The sequence below is a fragment of the Carassius carassius genome, chromosome 28 (genome assembly GCF_963082965.1).
Source record: "Carassius carassius chromosome 28, fCarCar2.1, whole genome shotgun sequence".
Classification (NCBI taxonomy): Eukaryota; Metazoa; Chordata; class Actinopteri; order Cypriniformes; family Cyprinidae; genus Carassius; species Carassius carassius.
In genome coordinates, this window is record NC_081782.1 from 27319008 (window position 1) to 27343963 (window position 24956).

The window sequence follows — 24956 nt, forward strand, 5'->3', positions numbered from 1 at the left end:
TGAATGAGCAGTCATGTTTACTTTTTTGTTTGAGAGCCATAAAGTGATTATGCTTCAAATCATTTCACAGTGATAAAACAACACTAACAGAACAGTTCACTGACAGGCCTTTGGGACTGGTTTTACACAAGATGCCCATGAAGACAATGATCTTACCACTATTTTAATTAAGCTACATTGATCTGCGAAGCAGGTTGTTCTTGTCAGGCTCTAGAAATTCTTCGACAAGAGCAGTGGTCACATTCCTCAACACGTCCTCCAGACAGGAGATATCACTGCAAAACAAATACATAAATAATAAAAAATTAAAAGATATCAAATTTGCTATTATTTGTCTTTTACATTTAAAAATTAGGTGGCGTTCATGAAAATAGAGTGGCCTCAAAATGCATTTGGACATTTAAGCCACACATAAATAGGCTTTCTCAAAACCAGTATCAATGTTCGGAGCCATTTTTGGAATGATGTTTTATGAATTGAACACAAAAGTAGTGAATACACGATCAACAATATCATTTACCGTATTTTCCGGACTATAAGTCGCACTTTTTTTTTTTATAGTTTGGCTGGTCCTGCGACTTATAATCAGGTGTGACTTATTTATCAAAATTGATTTGACATGACCCAAGAGAAATGAACCAAGAGAAAACTTTACCGTGTACAGCCGCGAGAGGGCGCTCTATGCTGCTCAGTGCTCCTGTAGTCTACACTGAAAACATAGAGCGACCTCTCGCCGCTGGAGATGGTAAAGTTTTCTCTTGGTTCTTGGTTCTAAATAAATGCGACTTATAGTCCAGTGCGACTTATAGTCCGAAAAATACGGTATTTGAAAACTTGAATAGAAGGTACGGACCGTTCTCCTGGTGCTGCACAGAATTCTGTGTAACACTTGATCTTTGGCTCAGTCCCGCTGGTCCTAAGTGTAGCAACAATGCCATTCTGAAATGTGAATGTGACCATTTGGCTATTTCTTGACAATGGAAGAATCTAAAGGAGATATTAAGAGAACATTTATTCCAGTCAAACGGTTTGTCAAAGCAATTCTTTTGTATATTTCTTGATTGATGACATACACATTTTTTGTCAGGCTGACTGCTGTCATAACCAGTGGTCACATCTCTGATGTGTGTGATGCAGTAGTCACCACATGATTCTGGGTAAACACCTGGACCCCCAAAATTGCGCAAATGACTAAATATTTTATGAATAGTTGGTGGGTCATTGCAGATGACATAGGATGTTCTGGAAATGTGATAGCCATATCTGGGGTACGACAGTGAAGAGAAAAATCAACATACTGTACGATCAAATGTGAACGCAATGATACAGTATACACCTAAAAAAAATTATTTGATTATCATTAGACACTTAAAGGGGAAAAAAAAGAGAAGCAGAAGAGATACATTTCATAGATGTTGATTAGTTGTTGGTTCAAGGACAGGTTTTTGGTGTGTAGATAAGCAGCCATCTCAGCCACAACAGCAGCTGTGCTGACTCCATCCTTATCAAGAACCATGTTCCCACACAAAAACCCTGGCATCAAAATAAAGACGAAGACACAACGTTAGCATTCTTCTACATATGCTTTAACACTCAAATTGATAAATACACACCCTTTTAAACTGTGTGACGTACAGTATTCTGTATTTTTGGGTGAACCATCTAAACTATCCCACTATATTTATAGAACAAACAGGGCTGTTAAAGGGATCATATGATGCGATTTAAATTTCTCTTTTCTCTTTGATGTGCTACAAGCTCTTGGAGCGTAAAGAAGATCTGTAAAGTTGCAAAGACTAAAGTCTCAAATCCAAAGAGATATTCTTGATCAAAGTTAAGACTCTGCCAAGCCCCAATAAAACAGCTCATTCTAACATGCCCCCACATGTCTACATCACTATGTGGAAATATTTGTGTAATGCCGCCCAAATGTTCATGCAAAGAAAGGCGGCATGGTTTCAGTAACAGTTAGTGTTGAAGCAGTCATGTCAGGGAGATGCTGTGTGTATCTAGAAGAAAGCAAAAGCACTTTATTTGGCCTTCCGAGAGTAGATGCATTTAGGAATCTTTAAGATTACAACAGAACAGCAACACTTTTTATGGATGACTAGGGGTGGGACGAGACATTTATCCCACGAGACGAGACGAGACACGAGACTGGGTTCACAAGAACGAGACGAGATTTTTCAACTTTTTTTTTTTTTTTTTTTTTAAAGAAATCCTTAATGATGAAATATATAGGGAAAAATAATCTTTTATTCAACTGAAAAACACAAAATGCAAAAAAAGTAGGTGCATTTTGAAGTCAACTTGTACTTTATGAAAGTAAACATTTATTTAAATAAATTTTGTGCAGCAATAAACGTCATGTAAACACTGCAGAAGGTTTTGCCACAAACTCAACTGACAAGTAATTGCACAAAAATTATAAATAGTATAAATAAAAATAAACAACACAAATATCCCTTTGAAGTGAAGAAGTCAGTCAACTTTATTATTTAGTAAACTGATTTCCACTTTAATAAAAAAGTATATATAATAAACACGATTTATGTATCAATTTTAAAGAATAAAGCAGTGGTTTAGGTTTGGTTTAGGGCCCTATGAAATCGATAAATTTTTTTCCTGACTTCTGTTTTATTTTAACTTTTTTTTCAGTTTGAATTGTTCTCAACTCCATTTTGATAAATAAAATTGTATCAATTAGGGCCCTATGAATTTTTTTTACCTCACTAGATTTATATTTTTTTATTGTTACCTAATTTTGCGTTTTAGAATGTTTAATTATTTGAATGTATAAACTAAATTTATTTTATTTTTTCTTAAAGTAGCCTTATTAATTTTTTTCCCTCGGAAATTCTGTGTTCATTGTTATCACAAGGAAGGCATAAAACAGTAATTTATTTTATCATTAATCTTTTAATAACTGAAAATGAAAAAAAATGGCAAACAAAGGGGATTTACTATTAAAATTAAAACATGGAAGAAATGTTGTTTGATTAAGCCTTAAATTAAAAAACATAACTGTAGTAGTAGTAGTAGTAGTAGTAGTAGCCGGCTATGTAGCCTACATTCTACTGAATAATAGTACCGGACTTTTATTTTGATTGGTTGCTGCGAATGCCTTTAAAGTTCTGTGTGACATGAAGCTATTTTTACTTAAATAAAATGGTAAAATGCTCATGAAGTGACTCTCAGAGAAGTTATGCAGACATTGTTCATGTGTTTCCGTCCTCATTTAGAGAGCGTCAGGCGTGCCTCTGTGTGTAGTAAAAAAAACGTGCTTCTGCGCCATTCATTAACAGAGACGCAGAACATGCAGGATTCATATTTAAAAGGATTTTTGCGGTTTTATAATTACAGATACATATTGTGATTTGATTTAAGTGTAATGACCTACTTTTGATTGATTAATTCAAAGTTTGACACATTTTGTGACATTCCATGTAAAACTGTGAAATCTGTTTTTATGACTGGATAAAGACTACACTGCATAATTTTTATGAGTCCGCTTGCCTGATGTGAACATAAAATATTGTACATAAAACCACTGGTGAAACTAAGGACATTATTAACAGTCTTTACATTTATTTTCAAAGATGAAGCGGGATTATGGAAAGGGGCGTTACATTTCCGATGAGTGCTTGCGGCGTTCGGCCAATCACAATGCACTGGGTCAGTTGGCCAATCAGAGAAGACTGCACTTGTCAGAAGGAGGAACTTTGTAGAAAATGACTGTTTGAGAGAGACAGGGCATAGAGCAACTACAACAATGTACAGTTTTTGATGTGTTTTTTGAACATTAAAGCATGTCAACTCTGTTACACCAAATAAACAAAATAATGATCTTCAAAAAGCATTATATGACCCCTTTAACATAGTTTGAACTTCAGGTGTGTCTGCCGATAAATGCACTTACCAATGGATTCTTCAAAGGAAAAAATGACCTCTTTTCCTGTTTTTGTTAATTCGTGGATTCTATTTCCAATCCATTTGAAGCCAGGCAATGTTTCCTAGGATGAAGGGGAGTGAAGTAAAAATACCAGAGTAATAATGTAAGAAGTTAAACTATTAAGCAGTGGCTTTGTATTTTATTTAGCAAACAAAAATATTCTAATCTTCATTTAGATCATAGTCTCTATGTAAGAATAGCAAAGCACTCAAGCTAATAACTTCAAATTGAGACTTGAACTTACCTCAAAATGAAAGCCTTCTATGCGTGCAAAGGCTTTAAGTATTTTGGAAGAAACAGCGGTGGCCAGCATGTATACTCTCTCCATATCTGCTGGGTCAGGGTGTGCTTCCTTCCAGTTAAACAACATCCACCAGCCAAGCAATGCAGCCAACTCGTTTCCCGTGAACACTTTCCAACCACAACTGCCCATAAAACATAGGACACAAGTTATACGCTTGTAGGGCTTGCATGTAGCTGCTCAGCCATAGAAACTCATTTCATGAAGCCTCCACCACACAGTTTGTGTGCAGATATTAAATTGCAGTGGAAGTTTGGAATTCTTCAGCTGTGGAATCAGTGTTAATGAACAAGAAAACCTACTTGTCATTCTGCTCTGCAACAGCCAAGCGATCAGCATCAGGGTCTGTGGCCACAACAATCCGGGCCTCTTCTCTCTCAGCCAAACGAAGGGACAGCTCCTAAAACAAAGTCAGTGTCAGTGCAACACAAGTCAGTGGTTGTATTTGCATGATGACTTAGGCCCAATCCCAACTCTATTTTATACCCCTTCCCCTTGTCCCTTGAAACAGACTGTCAAGGGTTAGGGGTGAAATATTTCCCTAAGAAATGTGACACATCATCATACGTTGTCTAGCACCTACAATACACACACCTACATTAATTCGCTGCTTACTGACACACACACACACACACACACCAGAGATGGCGCAGCTCACACATGCAGAAGCAAAGAAACTTATCAACACTGCCCAGTGAAACTTATTAATAATGGTTTAAATACTGAATCACTACATTATATGTTCCAGCAATGAAAGGATAAAATCACTGTTATTTAAATAATATAACTCACTGTAAAGAGTAGCATGGACACACGTACACACAACTTCCATCTCTCTCACTCGAACTGGCAATATTTGAGAAAAAGGTTTAGTGATTTCTAATTATTTGGGGGAATAGCCCCACCTCAAAGTCTATGGTGGTAATAATCGCCCTGATCAGACATTAAAATCACTTGCGGCACTATCATGCAGTCAGTAACATTAATGATATAACATCAAACTTTTTTTTTTTTTTTAACAATTCTTTGAATAACATGACTGTAATATGAACACATTATTGAATGTAACAAAACAAATGATTACTTTTCCATTAAAATCTTTATAAATGCTAAAACTGCTTACATTTATGGGTCTTTTTGTTTATCAGGGCTGCCATGTTGCCACTGTAGCTGGTGTATAATTAGATAATTCTCATACATCTTTGTTTGAGGTGTGGCATTGAAAAATCTTTGTTTAAGGGGCTATCTGACCCTTCCCCTAGCCCTACGCCTCCAACCAAAACACCTCTACTCCTTCACGTGAACTCTCAATACGGAGGGGTTAGGGGTAAATTTAGGGTGGTCGACTGATATTGTTTTTTGACAGCTGATGCCTATATCTTGGAAAGCAGGGGGGCCGATAGCCTATATATATATCGTATATAAATTGTAACCAACTGAGCACTCAGTATTCTGGGACGTTTGTGTGCATTGGGAATCATTTTCATTAAAGCCAGGTTAACCCTCATTTTGCATACATTTAAAAATTACATGAAAATTACATGAATATGACAGTGGGCAAATGCATAAAGCGTAGTATAATTTGAAAACATGAGTTTAAAAGTTTAAAGCATTCAATTCACATGGACGGACCGTCACACAGAGAACATGTAATCATGCTGGATAAAAATGCTCACTTAACAAGATCTCACAGCTGGATTTGATAAAGTCTGCAAGGTCTGTGAAATTAAATGTTCATTAGCCATTCGAAGATTTGTTTGAATTTTATAAATGTGTATTTGCTTCATGCTGACGAAATAGCTCACAATCTCCATTCTAGTTCATTCCAAATGTGTTCGATGCAGCTGAGGTCAGGGCTCTGTGCCAGCCAATCAATTTCTTTCACACTAAAATCATCCAACCATGTCTTTATGGACCTTGATGAAATAGAAAATGGCCTTTTCCAAACTCTTCCCTCAAAGTTGTAAGCATAGCATAGTCCAAAATGTGTTGGTATGCTGAAGCATTTAGACTTCTATATGAGGCTGAGCACAAAAACAGCCTCATGCCATTATCTCTCCTCCACCAAACTTTACTATTGACAAAATGCAGTCAGACGGGTAATGGTCATCCATCATTTGCCAAACCCAGAGTTGCCAATCAGAAGGAACAAATTTCCACTGGTCCAGTATCCAGAAAAGGCATGCATTACACCACTCCATCTGACGTTTGGTATTGTACTTGTGGGGCTTGCATGCATGTAGCTGCATTTCATGAAGCTCCCACCGCACAGTTTTTGTGCAGATATTAATGGCAGTGGACATTTGCAATTCTTCAGCTGTGGAATCAGTGTTGGCAATTTTTGAGCACCATACACCTCAGCACTCAGTGACCCTGCTTCTTTGCGTGACCTAAATGATTCCACTTTCCAATAATATCACTTACAGTTGACTGCTGAATATCTACCAGGGATGAAATTTCACGAATTTACTTGCAAAGGTGACATCCTATCACAGCATCGCACGTTTTAATTCACTGAGCTCTACTGGGCATCTTATTTTTTTTTTTCGTTTTATATTAAACATAAAAAGGAGCAAAAGTGGTTTATTTTGTTTAAAAATCTTATTAATGTATGGGGTGGGGGGGGGGGCTTTTACCCCACACATTGGGTAAAAGGCCACGATATTGATACAAATAGTTCATCTAAAATAATGATGCTTTTTTTTTTATTATGTCCAAGTTAATACTTTTTCAAAACAATCACTTTAGCTAAATGTATACTATTTTCTGCTTATTTTGAAAAATAAAAGAATTAGTTTTTGTTCAATAAATATGTCATTAAAATGTTAATATAAAAATGTATATTTTAAAATACACAAGATCAATTTAAAATATAAAGATTTTGAAAGCATCGAAAGATATCCCATAATAATTGAATATAGATTTACAGTAGTAACAACAACATTTTATTATATGACATGTTTAATATCATGTAAGAAATAATTGACGATGGCCTGTTGAATTATTAGAAAAATATGCTACGTGAAGCAGAATGACTGTTACAACTCGGGGTGTGCATTATAGTTCTAATAATTCAACGGCCCGGGGTCAATTATTCCACTTATACTACGGTTACCACACCTCAAGACATCGATCAGATGACATATTTAAAGGGCTTTGCATGCTAACTATGTGACAATTATTACAGTTAGATATGCGAATACGGTCAAGAGTGCTGCCTGGAACTACGTTCGCTGTTCGTTTCCCTGAAAATAATTGCAGACCTCAAAACATTCGTCAGCCAATCAGATTCAAGCATTCAACAGCCTCAGAGTATAAGTTTTATTAAATATGATGATTTCATTCTAAACATGGTGAGCTAAGATGGCTAAGATAATATATGATATTTACCATATGAATCTAACCATGTCATGTCAACAACTGGAAAAGTCAGCCATCTATTATGATGTTAAAGGTCCCCTTCTTCGTTCTAAATCTCAAAGTTCAATGCCAAGCGAGATATTTTATTTAACAGAATTCGCCTACAACGAACGACCCGTTTGGACTACATTCCTCTAGTTCCTGCAGTAATGACGTCACTAAAACAGTTTTTTGACTAACCTCCACCCACATGAATTCACAAAAAAGGGGGCGTGGCCTTGTTGCACTCCGACGGAGGAGGAACAGCTGCGTTTGTGTTTGTCGCCATGTCGTCGAAACGCTGTTATTTTCATCTCGGAGTCTGATCACCTTTGTTTGGGCTTCCCAGGGATGCTGTACTTGGAGATTAATGGTTACAATTTATGTTTAACTCGGTTCCCCGAAAATTATAATTCACGTTAAACTATGTGCAGCACATTTTGCTGAGGACAGCTTCCTCAATCTCAATTGAGGAAGCTCAAAGTTTAATGCCGGATTTGCACAAAGATTATTCCTGAAAGATGGAGCAGTTCCCTGTTTGTCTGGAGATGGCGTTGTTTATGGACCACAACCGGTAAGTGTATTTTATTATTTAAGTTGGTGCGTTTAACAGTTTCTGTAACTTATTACACAAAGGGCAACGCTGTTTAGCTTTGTTAACTAGATGTTAGGGCTGTGCAAAAAAAAAACGAATGGGATTTTCATGCTCCTCAGCACATGCTCCTGCCCACTTGCTTCTCAAAACTAGTCCAATCGCGTTTCCAGGAGGGCAGCATGCGCTCAGCTGATGTCGAATCACAACACAGGAACCGCTGGCCCAATCAGAACTCGTTACGTATTTCTGAAGGAGGGACTTTATAAAACAAGGAAGTCATCAGCCCGTTTTTATGTCAGTGAAAACAGCGGTATACAGATAGGTGAATTGTGTGAAAAATACTGTTTTTTTTACACGCGAAACATGAACACAAAAAAAGAGTGAAAAATGGGACCTTTAATTAATGCGCGCCTTTTGCCCCAACAGCAGGAGCACATTTACCCCAAATACCATACTTTTACATATAAAGGTGCCATAGAATAAAAAAAAAATCACTTTTAAAAAGGTGTTTGAACACAGCTTTGTGGCCGCAGTGTGTGAAAACAACCAGCCTACAATGGTAAAAATTCATTGTCTCTGCCTGTTTTTCTAATGCTGCCTGCACGTGCTACCAGAATTATTGTGAATAGTAATGTGGTAGTTAAAAATTGCATTTGAAAGCAATGTGTTAGGTCAGTTTCTTTTCTGAGAATGGAGCAGGGTTGGCAAGTTTTTGCAACAAAACCCATCTGAGGACCTGAAAAGCAGCCTGGGCCAACAGTGTTAAAGTAGCCCAGTTCCGCGGGAAAACCGCAGACTTTTTATACATTTATAAAAAACATTTATAAAAAATTACTTGTGGGATATTTTGATATAAAATGTTGCATACACACTTCAAAACAAAATCAAAGGGACATCAAGAAACAATTAAAAATATTGCATCAATGCATTCTATGACACCTTCCAACGAATCAGAAAATCGTTAAAAGACCCTTGTCTTAAAAATTAATTTTAGCGATTCTCATTTGCCACTTAAATCTACAACATTTAAAAAATGTAATATTCGATTAAGTAAGGACAGAATCAACTATGCGGTGCTGTGCACGAACATGTCAAGGATCAGACAAAAATACATGTGCATCTTGAAAAGCGGATATTTTGGAAAGTGCTACGTCACATTTTGTGCCATCTAGTTATTTAGAGGAAAATAATATCAAAGGTGCCTTTAGCTCCGTTGTATCATATATATATATATATATATATATAATAACAAACATAATCGCAGTGTGGAAGCATTTAAAACTGTCCAAAAATATGTAAAAATCAATACAAGCACTGTGAGAGACTGTTTATCACTACATCGCATGTGTTCGATGAGCGGTGGAAGGGGTGGTTGCTGCTGGTTAATGTATGGTGACTGAAATCCCAAAATGACTTTAAACAATTAAATAAACTGCAGAACGTGTTGTTTTTTAATACATTTACAAATTGCATGTATTCAAACAGCGCTGTATGAGCTCGCGACGCCAGGGTTCAAAGTGCGAGGAAAATCTGTGCTGAAATAGTATTAATCATCAGTTGCTTAGTAACATTTTTAGGAATTTTTACAAGGCACGTGAGAATTCGATATGTGAAACAAACGTCTTCCCAAATTCGTAATGAGAATCATTTATAAATCTGCTGTACTGGTGTCTTCCTGTGGGTTTCTGCCTGAGAGAAAGCAAGACCTCCTTCAACATTAATAAATATTCTTGTAATTGTAATTTTGTTCTAATTTAATTTAATTATTATTATTATTATTATTAATATTAATATATATATATATATATATATATATATATATATATATATATATATATATATATATATATATATATATATATATATATATAGACACACACAAAGAAAGAAAGAAAGAAAGAAAGAAAAAGAAACTTACCAAAACTGTTTCTCCTTCCTCTGGGTTAGGACAACTCACAGTGGAAAAATCTGGATCTGGATCCTTCTGTTCTGGAACAGGGATGGGAGGTGGAAAGCCAAACTGCTGAAAGGCTCTCTGGACATAGTTGTGACCAACACCATGGAAAGATGAGTGCACAAACTTCAGGGGAGACATTGCATTAAGCTCTCTGCAATGAAGAGGGGGTGGAAATTGTGTGATTCTATTGTTTATATATAAATGCACCTCTATTGGGAATTATTTTTAATATCCCAATATACAGACTTAAAAATACAGTTTGTTTTTGGTTAGTATGTTTGGTGTCAAAAAGAACATTCACAGTGCACGAAGATTCTTTATAATAGATAAAAGGATTTCTAGAAGATAAAAAGGCTTTTGACACTCAATGTCCTATAATGTATTTTAATGGCACCGAGATGCTGCTTTTATTTTTATCGATTAGTTCAAATTTAATGTTTTGCTACAACACGTGATTAACCACCCGCTTGTGATGTGCTATGAAGGACCAGAAGTATATTACACAGAATTCACTTTTGCATTGACAAAGATGTGACGTGAGCAGTGGTATAGGAAAAAATGCAAGAAGATGTGAGTGAACTTCTTTTAACTTGAGCGCAGCGTTGTTAGCATGCTGTTTTATGCATGAGATGCTGCAAGAGATGCTAGCGCAACAATCAAACACGTCCACATTTACCTAAAAAACATAAATATAAAAAAATAGAACTATTACTGTATGTCTGATATTTAATGTTTGCATCGTGGTGACATGCTGAAAGCAGCCGAGCATCATTTTTACAGAAAATGTATAGTTGATTATAGTCTACTGGTGTTCCTTCAATACCCTCAGTCATTTTGCATTTGAATTACCTTGACTTTTGATAATTTTTTTTTTTCTTTTAAGCATTTTTCTTGTTTTATTTCTGAACATATGTATAAGTTTGTACAAGATGCAGTTGTATTTCTTGCATATTTTCTGCAAAGTTATTTAAGTGATTTGTTTAACAATTACGTAACTTCATGTATGGTGCACTTGGAATAGAATTTTCTTTAAATAGAGGGTTATTGGTTTAGTTCACCCAAAAATCTAAATGATGTCATTAATAACTCACCCTCATGTCGTTCCAAACCCGTGAGACCTCCGTTTATCTTTGGAACATAGTTTAAGATATTTTAGATTTAGTCTGAGAGCTCTCAGTCCCTCCATTGAAGCTGTGTGTTCAGTCTACTGTCAATGTCCAGAAAGGTAAGAAAAACATCATCAAAGTAGTCCATGTGACTTCAGAGGGTCAGAGGGTTAGAATATTTTGAAGCATCGAAAATACATTTTGGTCCAAAAATAGCAAAAACTACGACTTTATTCAGCATCGTCTTCTCTTCCAGGTCTGTTGTGAAATTTAAAAAAACTGCAGTTTAGTGATATCCGGTTCGCGAACGAATCACTCGATGTAACCGGATCTTCTTCAACTAGTTCACCAAATCGAACTGAATCTTTTGAAACGGTTTGCTTCTCCAATAAGCATTAATCCACAAATTACTTAAGCGGTTAAGAATTAATAATAATAAGAAGAACCAGTTGCATCGGTTTTCGGATCACCAGTAGTTCTTTCGGACAGTTTGATTCAATAAACCGGTTGAAGAAAGCGGTTCACCGGTTCTTTTGCATCAATCACCAAAAAAACAGTTCGGTTTAGACTCGCTGTGTCAGTCTGTTTCACACATGCGCAGTATCATCAGCTCCTCGGTTCTCGAATCGGACACGTCTGACAGAAACGGTTTGTCTATTGTTCGTTAATCTGGCTCGGCTCGGTGTTCATCTTCAGTTCTCTCTACACAGCAGTTCAGTCAGTGTACTGTTTGAGTAAATGAATTACTCCGGGATATTGGTTTGTTTGAACTCAGAGGGATTGTCAGCCACATTAAAAATGTTAACAGCTTAAGTCATTTGTGTATTGATGCTTATTGGAGACGCGAACCGTAAAATTATTCAGTTCGATTTGGTGAACTGGTTCAAGAAGATCCGGTTACATCAAATGATTTGTTCGCGTACAGGATATGACAAACTGCAGTGTTTTGAAATCTCACAACAAACCAGGAAGAGAAGACAATGCTGAATAAAGTCGTGGACAGTAGACCGTACACACAGCTTCAATGGAGGGACTGAGAGCTCTCGGACTAAATTCAAAATATCTTAAACTGTGTTCCGAAGATAAACGGAGGTCTTACGGGTTTGGAACAACAAGAGGGTGAATTATTAATGACATAATTTTGATTTTGGGGTGAACTATCCCTTTAATAAAGAAAAGGGTAATTGAATCTTGTAATTACATTTTTAAGTTGACTTGCTAAAAATCATAAAAATCAAGAATCTGTCAAACAGAAGACAGGGAGAACAGAAATGGTCTATTTACATCAGTTTCTTCCTGGCACCTTTATTTTTTTGTGTACAGTTTATAAAGACTAATAGTACTTTACTTTAGTACAAGTGAGAGACTGCACCTTTGGAAGCAGATACTGTTTAGCTCTTCCATGTACCAGCGGCAGACGTCCTCCAGTGGGTCTCTCCGTAAGAGGCTGCTTTCAACTAGGTCCTCATTCCACGACTCAGGCCAGGGTTCACTACTCTCCTCAATGCAACGCAAGATCTCCTTATCATGTGGAGAGGAGATCTGTGCACCATTGTGCCAGTAAACCTTCAGAAAGTTGAAAAAGATAAAACGAAACATCTTAGACTCACTGCACTGAGGTAATGTATATGCAAGAGGTCGTCTGATTGATCGGCTTGCCGATTAAATTACCAATATTTGGCATTTTTGATTAATTGGCATCGGCTGATTGTGCTGTAAATTAGGCCGATTTATAGGCAGGTGCACCGGCGGGCTGTTGAGGAACTCCCTCTGAGACTGAGTGAGACACAGAGCAGCTCACACTCTGCAGCAGAGATTTGTTCACAAACGTTTTACCCTAGTTGATGCCGGAAAGTTATCATATTCAGAAGTGAAATAAGTAATTTGCATGTGAAAGTATTGTTTTGAGAAGGTACTTAAAGGGTTAGTTCAAGCAAAAATGAAAATTATGTCATTAATTAACTCACCCTCATGTTGTTACAAACCCGTATGACTTCGTTCATCTCCATTCATAACAAAAAGGACGACTTTATTCATCATTGTCTTCTCTTCCGGGTCTGTTGTGAGCGTCTTCATGACACTGCAGTGACGCTGTTGACGTATGACACTGCAGACATGTTATCTTTGTTATTGGGCGCACCAGAAAACACGTCAGCAGCTTCGTGAACATGCTCACTGATGATGAATAAAGTCGTTATTTTTGGAACAAAATGTATTTTTGATGCTTCAACTAATTCCAACTGACCCTCTGATGTCACATGGACTACTTTGATGATGTTTTTATTACCTTTCTGGACATGGACAGTATAACGTACATACATTTTCAATGGAGGGACAAAAAGCTCTTGGACTAAATCTAAAATATCTTAAACTGTGTTCCAAAGATGAACTGAGGTTTTACGGGTTTGGAACGACATGAGGGTGAGTTATTAATGACATAATTTTCATTTTTGGCTGAACTAACCCTTTAAGTTTTGAGCCATGTATTATTACGCTAAAGTGGGCTAATACTACTATCTTGTACCCTGCAATAATAATTTGCTCAGACTCACTTTAATGAGATGAATTTTAAAAAAAAAGGCACTATATATCGGCCATCGGCTGTCCTGATTTCTAAATATCGGCCAGTGAAAAACCCATATCGGTCGACCTCAAATCTGCAACACATACATTTATTAAGATATTAGGACATTATATTAGAGTGTGCTTTTGTTACTGTTTTTCTCTTAAAATATCAGTGATATTAACCTTGGTGTGTTTACAGCCCCTTACAGAAACTAGGGGTGCTCCGATCAGGATGTTTGGTTCCAATCACTGATCTATATATGACTGGATCGCTCATCGCGTTCTAAACTGCCAACAGACAGTGAAGCTACCGGAAGTGTTCGATCTGCCATCTTACTAATCCCTACCAGCAGAGAGCACCATTGGGACACATTCAAACCGCTGTCCTAAAATAACTCGATTTGAAGCAAATCAGTCAAATGGGATTTGTTTTTATGTTATGTGTGTGTAAATTAATGTTTACGGTCTTTTGGGGCAGGATAAGCGATATATTCAAATCGTTTAGGTGGGTGTGTCTGCTGCGCACTGATGAGACAGGTAACTGATCCCACACAAAATATACCTTATTTCTTTATGAACATAATTATTCAGGAATTATTAAACATGAACGTATTATAATCAGAAATGGATTTTAATATATTACAATGAATAATACAATTGTTGTTAATATTGCTCTATAATGAAATTAAAAGCTTAACTTACTATCTGGGAAATAAAGCTTCATGTCTTTAAATCCGTACTGTTATAGTCAGTTATTTCTCTGAATAAATTCAGATTTCAGAACGAACACTTTGTCGTTTGTTATACATGTTGAGGTCGTGTCCGTCTGATGGTTATCATGTTCATGATGCTCACTACTGTAATGAACGTAGCTTTTTAATAAGTAATGGAAATTCCCGACATTTAAAAAATAACCGTTTGCATGCCTAGGGTGTTTGCATTGTAATAATGTACAGACATACTTCATATTTATAAACGCTGACTAGTTAGGTGATGTTTTCTCATTAAAATCATACAAATTCCTAATAATTCAACAGAACGTTTTCGCACACTAGGGATTACCAATATGGCGGCGCGGTGGCTTCACTTTAATGACGTCATGAGCAATCCAGTTCTATATTATAGATCAGTGGTGCCAATCCTTTATCATCGACCACAGGAAGCAGTATCTACCGATACAATCACCGATACCAATCTTTTTGAAGCCTTCTTTTAATAATGTAGAATTATTTATAGTTATGCTCTTCTCAGGACTTTTACAGACATTCATTCAGGGCCTAAATTTCATTTTTGAAAATAGGGGAATTACTCTCTTAGGTGACTCTTGTGGTGGAGGGGGGCATTTTATATTGGCAAAACAAATTTTTGTTACATTATCACAAACAATCTAAATTGAAACTTTCAACTGAAAGAAACAGTTAGTTGTACTGTCTTTTGCATTTAAATCTTCAAGCAATCCTGTAGTTAATAAAGAACTTTTCCTACCTCCATGAGTGCACCTACTATGTTGCCTTGTTTATCTAAAGTGCACTTTTCCTTGTTTTAAACCGAAGCAAAAAACTATATGTGTTGACTTCTGAAACACAGCAGACTTTAATTGTATGCATTTAAGGTGTAATCACTACATTGTCATTTCGATCCATGTGGATTTTTACCATGAACAATGTGCTATCACTTTAATTTATTGCGTGCAGCACAACAAAAACTCGGTGTGGAAAAGATAGCTGATCGTTTTTGGGGAGTTGAATAATTTGGATTGCAACTGTATGTTATCCACAGGGATTTATGTGCTTGATGAGCAGGTGTGATCAAAATAAAAATGTGGTGCATAAATAAGTTTAGACCCCTCATTTGCATACCAACATGGTTGCCAGCTGTTAATACCCATTTAATCACCATTTTAGATTGACTTATTGTTATATTGTATAAGTTAAGATTTCCATTCAAACTGAAAGCATAAATCTAGGCTGCATGGTTTCAGAGAAAAATTTGAAACTGTGACATTTTATTCACTGACAAGCTTCACTCGGCAGAGCTTAAACCGAAAGCACTTATACTTACTTGCCGGTAACCTATTAAAATAAGGGCTTGTTGATTTAAAGGTGACATATCATGAAAATCAGAATTTTCCAAGTTTTAAGTGCTATAATCAGGTCCCTGGTGCATCTACCAACTAAGGAATCATGAAAAAAGATTTACCCAGTAACTTAGTTTTGGTAAGCCTTTTTCTGCAAGTGTCTGAAAAAACGAGCGCATCTGATTTTGCTTCCTTGGTGACGTGGCTAAGGGATCTGATTATAATACTACCGCTAAGTGATTTTTATGTCCACACAAACGTGGTTTAGCCAGTGGTTCTGACTAAACCTCTTACCTTCATTCTTGAAAATATGTTCTTTTGTAACAACTTCAGGGTGTCAAAATTCTAACAGAATTTCCATTTATTGGTTGTTATATTTTAATTGTACACTTATCTTTCAGTTGTCTTTTTAGCCCAAGTGTATTGTCTCCCTGTGATGCAGCAGGGATGGCCTTGATAACTGAAAACAGTTTATAATTTCTGTTTTGTAAGTAAATTCACAATAGGATACGCAGATGCTCACCTTGTATCCATTGTCCTCTTTTCTGTTATGAGATGCAGTGATCATGACTCCAGCTGCAGCTCCATACTTTATCACAGCATATGGCTGTAGGGCAAAAAGATGGAAAAACTATTCACCGGATTCCACAGAAGTTATTATTATTGTTCCTTATCATGCTTCCCAAATAACAACTTTGTTGAGAAAGATATTTTAGTTCTTTTACAACTGTAATTTAAACACATAATAACTTTTATTATGATCAATCAATAACATGTTCTTACCACAAACGGGGTAGGCACATATGTAGAGAATAGATAGACAGGAATATCTTTACAAAGCATAACAGCCGCAGTCAACCTTGCAAGTCTGCAGAGAGGGAAAAAAATATTATCTCTCTGTATATATATATATATATATATATCTATATACACTCACCTAAAGGATTATTAGCAACACCATACTAATACTGTGTTTGACCCCCTTTCGCCCTTCAGAACTGCATTAATTCTACGTGGCATTGATTCAACAAGGAGCTGAATGCATTCTTTAGAAATGTTGGCCCATATTGAGAGGAAAGCATCTTGCAGTTGATGGAGATTTGTGGGATGCACATCCAGGGCACGAAGCTGCTGTTCCACCACATCCCAAAGATGCTCTATTGGGTTGAGATCTGGTGACTGTGGGGGGCATTTTAGTACAGTGAACTCATTTTCATGTTCAAGAAACCAAATTGAAATGATTCGAGCTTTGTGACATGGTGCGATATCCTGCTGGAAGTAGCCATCAGAGGATGGGTACATGGTGGTCATAAAGGGATGGACATGGTCAGAAACAATGCTCAGGTAGGCCGTGGCATTTAAACGATTGCCAATTGGCACTAAGGGGCCTAAAGTGTGCCAAGAAAACACCCCCCACACCATTACACCACCACCACCAGCCTGCACAGTGGTAACAAGGCATGATGGATCCATGTTCTCATTCTGTTTACGCCAAATTCTGACTCTACCATCTGAATGTCTCAACAGAAATCCAGACTCATCAGACCAGGCAACATTTTTCCAGTCTTCAACTGTCCAATTTTGGTGAGCTCGTGCAAATTGTAGTCTCTTTTTCCTATTTGTAGTGGAGATGAGTGGTACCCGGTGGGGTCTTCTGCTGTTGTAGCCCATCCGCCTCAAGGTTGTGGGTTTTGTGGCTTCACAAATGCTTTGCTGCATACCTCGGTTGTAACGAGTGATTATTTCAGTCAAAGTTGCTCTTCTATCAGCTTGAATCAGTCGGCCCATTCTCCTCTGACCTCTAGCATCAACAAGGCATTTTCGCCCACAGGACTGCCACATACTGGATGTTTTTCCCTTTTCACACCATTCTTTGTAAACCCTAGAAATGGTTGTGCTTGAAAATCCCAGTAACTGAGCAGATTGTGAAATACTCAGACCGGCCCGTCTGGCACCAACAACCATGCCACGCTCAAAATTGCTTAAATCACCTTTCTTTCCCATTCTGACATTCAGTTTGGAGTTGAAGCAACTGCCATGTGATTGGTCGATTAGATAATTGCATTAATGAGAAATTGAACAGGTGTTCCAAATAATCCTTTAGGTGAGTGTATATCTATATCTATGTATATGCAGTGCAGTTAAGTTAATGTTAAAATTACAGTAGAGTGGGTGAGTGAACGACTTTAACAGCAACCTCTAATGCTATTGTTCTTATGACTCTAAAAATGTGCTTTCAGTGCATAAATAATAAAATTGGGCTCAGCACATGCCTGAATGTAACACTATTGTTCAGTGCAGGAAGCAAGAATGTGTTCTTTCACTTCCTCTTAATGCTTTTGTCCAAAACAGGCAGTTTTGCATTTTGCTCATTTCACTTGCAAAATGAGATCGACAGCACTTTATTTTACAGTCTTGTTCCACCTGTATATACTATATACTTATTACAATAATACAATATAATAACTGGTTAACAACTAGGTACTAACCCTGAACCTACACCGAAAACCAAGCAGTTACATTATATTATCCAGTACTTTCCTGGGCAAGCACATAAAACAAAGTGCAACCATGAGATGTCTGCTAATAGATCCCCCCCCATGTTCGATTCCAACTGCGTTCTCTTCCCAACAGTCCAAAAATATATTAGGGTACAGGTAAGTTTAAAAGTGTTTGTTTACCCCCAAATTAAAACCCATCAACTACTCGCTCTAATTTTGTTCAAAACCGGTTTCTCCTTTTGTGAGCCACAGGAGAGCAAGACAGATACATGGTTTGCAACTACACCTTTAATTAAAAACTGATAAAACTGAATAAATTTGTGCACCTACTAAATAGGCTAGGCATGATGGCACATATGACATTTCTAGTTCTGAAACTCTTGTATGTGCAACAAACTGGCATGTACAAATCAAAAGATAAAATACTTGCCTATAATAACATTTAAGAAAGAATATGCTTTTTTTGTTGATGTACAGTACTGTGCAAAAGTCTTAGTGTATAAAAGGCTCTGACGTTTCTGGGTGCCTGCCGCTTTAAGACTCTTCTTCGGTGGTTACGGCAGAGGAAGTGTGTAGCTAGTGTGTTGGTTTTGGTTATAGTGAGTTCGGAAATGTATTCAAGTTCAGCAGCATATGTACCTGTGTTGTGTAGTTTCCTTAATCTGTTCTGAAGGATCCAGCTTCCAATATTAATGTGTTGAGTTCATGACAAAAAGTAAGTGACTGTCACTTCGTTGTGTTTGTGTTTCTATACTGTAGAATTACAATGCATTAACGTGCCCAGCGTGATGAGTGAGATTTATAGCGATAGAACAATGTTTAAGCTGTAAAACACTGTAGGAAATAATAATTTAACTGATGTGAGCTTTCTGATTTCTAAATTATGTAGTACGTTTGTAACATTTAATTAGGAAGAGTTAATATCGTGCTCAGGAGACCATGTGCAGACGCTGTTGTGCAGTAGCCTTTTCTCGCCAGAGGATGTCGCCATTTCTCCTTCTGTAAACCCCTTTTTAATATAGTTTAATGTAAACTGGTCAGTGATATAGGAGGTGAAGCTATTATGTGAAGGAAGTAATATCCTCATGTAATTGTTGATTATGTTTAAAGGGACATAGCAATGTTTATTGATATATTTATGTTTGATGATCCTGATTTGTATTATTTGTGTGGATTTATTATTTACGTTGCATAGTAATTTAAGTACCTAATGGTGATTTATTTGTTTCTTTATCAGACTATGACAATATTGAATATTGGAATGTTCTGATGAGTACTGCTGGATCTCAATACAGTCAATAGAAGAAATTACATCTCCTCGTTTTTTATTCCTGTATCCTGACCGATACACCATCCTGTTTACTGGCTGAAAACCTTGGTGAACTAGCCCTGATAGATTACCTCATTAACACTTAGGCCAATATTATTTTCACCAAAAAAAAAAGGTTTCATCAAGCTTTTTCTGTTTATTCATGTAATTGAAGACAGACTGATGATCAGATCAGATCTCTGTGTGGAGCACCGGCTATTGTCAGATTCCTTGTGCAAACAATTTTCTCACTGGATTATTACAATTAATGGCAAAATGAATGTTTGTAAATGCAAACTGACATTTACTACTGACACACTACAGAAGTACATAGAAAATTCAGACTTTTGCCCAGTACTGTATATATGAAATATGTCAGATTATAAACACAATGAAGGTGTATTTGGATAAAGTTCATATAACGGAGTGGAGAGTGTTACCGTTCACTAGTGCAGCCACTAATTGTTTGGGCACGAGTGTCAAAACCGACCACCAGCCCTCTTGTTTTCAGGTCAGGGACATATTTGGCTAAGTACTTGTACATTCCCTACAACAACAATGAAGAAAAAACAGAGTTATCATCATTATCAACAGAGAACCGACAATATGTAACTGCCAAAAAAATTCAAGAAATAAATCAAACAAAACAACAAAGGAAACAAGATAAAAGCTTGTGGATCTGACTTACAACTACCGTATTTTCTGGACTGTAAGTCGCACTTTTTTCACAGTTTAGCTGGTCCTGCGACTTATAGTCAGGTGCGACTTATTTGTCAAAATTAATTTGACATGAACCAAGAGAAAACATTACCGTCTCCAGCCGCGAGAGGGGGCGCTCTATGCTGCTCAGTGCTCCTGTAGTCTACACTGAAAACACAGAGCGCCCTCTCGTGGCTGTAGACGGTAATGTTTTCTATTGGTTCATGGTTCTAAATAAATGTGACTTATAATCCGGTGCGACTTATATATGTTTTCCTCATCATGACGTATTTTTGGACTGATGCGACTTATACTAAGGGGCGACTTATAGTCGAAAAAAATACGGTACTACACTTGTGTAATAAAAAAATCTAGGCCATGTTTCTATATTAGCATGATATTTTTCTCATCATTCGACATTTTTCACAGATGCATCTCAATATTATTATACAGTATATCCTGTTTACTTGTGTTGCTCAGGGGCAAGCAGGTAGGAGGGTTGGGGCTTGGATAAATGGAGGGCAGGGTAAATTTACTAGACTGTGGACTAGCTCTTCGAACTTTGTTCACTGCTGATTTGAGTGACGATGCTTCCCGTTTCAATTGTCTGTTGATGGCCTTTCATTTTTAACCAGAAATGTACATGCAGCTTTTCTGATGTTCACTGAACTTCTCAGTGCATTTTTTCTATTTGCCAAATCCAGTCACTTTAAATGTGTCCATTTTGGACTTTTTGCCACCAAATGCCTGGCGGACACATGAAACAAAAACCCTGATCAATGGCAGGAACATATTCAAGCATCGCATACCATTCTTTCCAGAATTTTTTTAAAGTCCATTACTAGAGATAAAATTACTGGTTGATGTGGCCCAGTCTGAATACATTTGGCTTCACATCGGTGATCCTCCAGTTCTGAATGAGTGCACTTGTGTGCTTAATCACCTGGCCTTAATTACCAATATCTGCTTTTACTTAATTATAATCAACTATTACAATTACTGGGATGATTAGCCATTTTGTCCAATCATTTAATTTTCATACAACAATGATAAACTACAGTGGAAAATAAAGACATATAACCTATTATTACTTATTATCTGCTCCTCATCACCGTGGAAATACTTCAACAGTATTTCAAAGGTAAAATATGAAATGCCATGACCACTAAAAAGACATATTGTCATTATATTGTGTTATATTCTTGCTATCACTATATGAATGGAATTTATATTGCAAGAAACACTGCAAACAGAGTTCTTTTTACCTGACACTACGTGCAAGCAGGCCGTTATACTGAAGGTCAAATAATGAGATTCCACCTGCACACTGTAAACCTGAACCAACCTGTGTAGACTGGATGACAGTGAGGTCATTGATGCAAGCAAACCCTGCACCCATCTCCGCTCTCAATCCAGCTGTCCCAAACGTCATCCTGGAGCACAACCTCCTCCTCAGCTCCACCACACGCCCCTCTCGCACCAGAGACTCCATCTGCTTCCATGTCTGAGGATTCTAAAGAGACCAAAACTAGTGTTGTCAACTTAAGTTTCGTTAAAAATTACAAAGATTTAAATAAATAATAATAACATCCTTGAACCCATGCATAAAATGACCCCTAAGTCTATATTCATTGGGGGTCCCAACATAGTTCCCAAACGGCTTCATTTTGGGACTTTTCCCAGCAAATACTGATATGCAATCATTTGTTTAATTGGCATTTCTTTCATTCATTCATTCATTCATGCAAATCTACTAAGAGCCTTAACAAACCCACACATAACAGTAAAGTACAGAAGTCTAATTTAGAGTGATTTTTAAGGACAGATGTGATTTTAGGACACCGCAGCGCATTGCAAATGGTCCGTTATTGACCAGATCAAAAATCAATAATGTTTTCCCATCTAAAAAGTGAAAAAGAGGGCAGCACCAGACACTCTCCCCAGCATTTGCTTTAGTATGCCAGGTGCAGCAATGAGTCAGCTGTAATGCATCTAATCATGTTTTTTTTTTCTTTTTAACAGGATGGAAAATTAATCATTCCTTTTTTTCTGTTGCTGAAAGCTCATCTCTGCACTTCCGATTAATCCAAACATGTAAGATAGCTGAACCACCTAAACATGTGAACACAAGAATGTTTAGATATCATTTAAAGTACATAATCAGTAAAAGAAGGCCTACCACTTAATCAGTCCATGACGGGAAATGCCACTTTCCGTCTATTTTTGCTGAGCTAATGGTTTTCTCTTACAACTGCCAGCTGCTTGCTCTCGTGTACTTCTATAAACACCAGTCATCCAGAGCTGGTGGAGTCTGACATTTGCAAGATGAGGTCAGCCAGACATAGGACTAGAAAACTGGCCTGTGCTACAAACTACTAAAATCTTTACAATACAATGTGTCAATTCTGAAAACAACACTTAAATAGCGGTTACAACGTACCAGACAAACATAGCAAAAACATGGTGATGGCATACCATGGTGCGTCGTCTTTAGTACCTTAAATCTAATAACATCACTGTGCCATGTCCTGCACTAACTAGAGCAGTGCTTTTTGTAAGAGTGGAAACAGTTGTGTACCATGGTAGGACCATCCATTACGAAAGAGTACTGGGGTACGGCAATGGAATCAGATGCCCATACCTTGTTACTATTATATATTTCATGATACTAAAATCCATGGGCCACGGTACAACTATGGTACATATCAAATTATAATGGTGTCTGATATCATCCCTGTGCCACCCAAGCCAAAACCTCTGAATGACTCAAACTGGCACTGCAATGCAGTGAAATGCAATGCAATACTGAATGTTTCAGAGAGTTTCTCTCTCTCTCTAAACATTGCACTTTATGGTGCACTTTATGTTTATAACATAAAACACATTTATGTAGTTTCTCAACAGATTCTGTATTTAAAAGTGTATGAGCACAGTCTGACATAGACAAACAACATATGAACAATATGAAAACACTTGAAAACCACTGACGATGGCAAGGGTTGCCAACATGATCACACTCACGCACGCGCGCGCACACACACACACCAGTCATAACGTCAAGGTGAGAAATGAGAATGTTTAAAACCGGTTACATCCTCACCTTATCCCAGGCCATCCACTGACTGACTGCTTTGTCCAGGGCCAGGTCCCCAGTGCTGCTGGGACACTGTGAGTTTGCGTTGAGGTCTCCATTAGACCCCATTTTAGCGGTAGAGCCAGATGGCTGAGTTTAGATGGGAACTTCTTCTAATCCAGCTGCTTCCAACCGGCGCGACTGGATGTTTCTGCGCACAACAGCGTGCTCGGAAATTAAAGATTAACGGCGTGACGTCACCGTTCAAATAGGTCACAGACGAAAGGCGAGACGGTCTGTCAACTTGTCACACTTAAACGCGCATCAAAATAGGTAACGTTACTGTTGAATTCCGCGTCACATCCATGCTCACAGACCAAATGACATCTGGATCGGTTTAAACACTAAATTTTTTCTGGCGACATCAACAAAAACGATTCAACATTAAATGCACTGCAGCTGGATCAGTTCACTTTAAAGCTAACAACTCTTCCTCAGCCGGTGAGCCACATGTAGTTAGCATCGATGCGTTAACGTTAGCCCAAGTGCGTTTGTTGGTGATCCGAAAGCAGTTCCGTTATTTACGCACGTCACGTCACAAAACACGTGTGCAAATGTTTCTCTATAACTGGAAGAGAGTATTGCAGGGGCTTTATGTCGCACATGAACCGCTGTGAGCATCATACTCTTCAGCTAAACTGCTGTCACAACTCAGGGGTGGGTCGGGCTGAGATGGGGGATGCTGGGAAATTGAGTTGTTGTTTTTTTCCTCTGTATTTTGTTCAACCTTGAAGTAAGGCCCCAGTGTATGGGATTATAATCCCATATCAGTGGGCTAATAGTTTTGTGGTTTGTTATTATAGAGATCGCTAATATGAAATTACAAATTAAAATGTAACTTAGTATTTGTAAATGTGACGAGACTTAATGAGTGCATAATTAGAAAATTGAGTAATGTATGGATAGCATACTGCCAACACACATGTATGTCCAAACACCATGTAAAAGTGGATTTTGCATAATAGGTGCCCTTTAAATAAAGCACCATGTTTATTGTTATATAACCTGGCATATAATGTACTGTATGTATATATGCATGACCTTAATTATACAGTGGCATGCGAAAGTTTGGGCACCCCTTGAAGAATCTGTGAAAATGAGAATAATTTTACCAAAATAAGAGAGATCATACTACATGCATGTTATTTTTTATTTAGTACTCTCCTGAGTAATATATTGTACATAAAAGAAGTTTACATTTAGTCCACAAAAATAAAAATTGCTGAAAAAGTTTTCACCCCCCAGCTGCATCGTGTTTCCTTCTGGAGCATCAGTGAAAGTTTGAACCTTTTTTAATAGTTGTGTTTGAGTGCCTCAGTTGTCCTCAGTTTGAAAAGATGTACAAAATCATACAGTCACTGC

At 37.3% G+C, this 24956-nt stretch overlaps 1 protein-coding gene and 1 long non-coding RNA gene across 2 annotated transcripts in view; one reads left to right on the plus strand and one right to left on the minus strand.

Moving 5' to 3' along the window:
• On the minus strand, positions 1-24235 carry pgm2l1 (phosphoglucomutase 2-like 1). Its single transcript, XM_059514925.1, has 14 exons — positions 23562-24235; positions 21807-21974; positions 20203-20309; positions 16736-16820; positions 16476-16559; positions 12683-12876; positions 10166-10355; positions 4556-4653; positions 4197-4377; positions 3920-4013; positions 1404-1533; positions 1074-1263; positions 854-987; positions 1-275 (listed from the first exon to the last, which is right to left on the minus strand). Exons 1-14 carry the CDS (start codon positions 23661-23663, stop codon positions 173-175), a joined length of 1860 nt encoding a protein of 619 aa, XP_059370908.1. The 5' UTR covers positions 23664-24235; the 3' UTR covers positions 1-172.
• The window catches only part of LOC132108252 (uncharacterized), a 73324-nt gene continuing 57865 nt past the window's right edge, over positions 9498-24956 (plus strand). The window contains exon 1 of the long non-coding RNA XR_009424423.1: positions 9498-9510. This is a non-coding gene — a long non-coding RNA (uncharacterized LOC132108252). The remainder of the gene's footprint in view (positions 9511-24956) is intronic.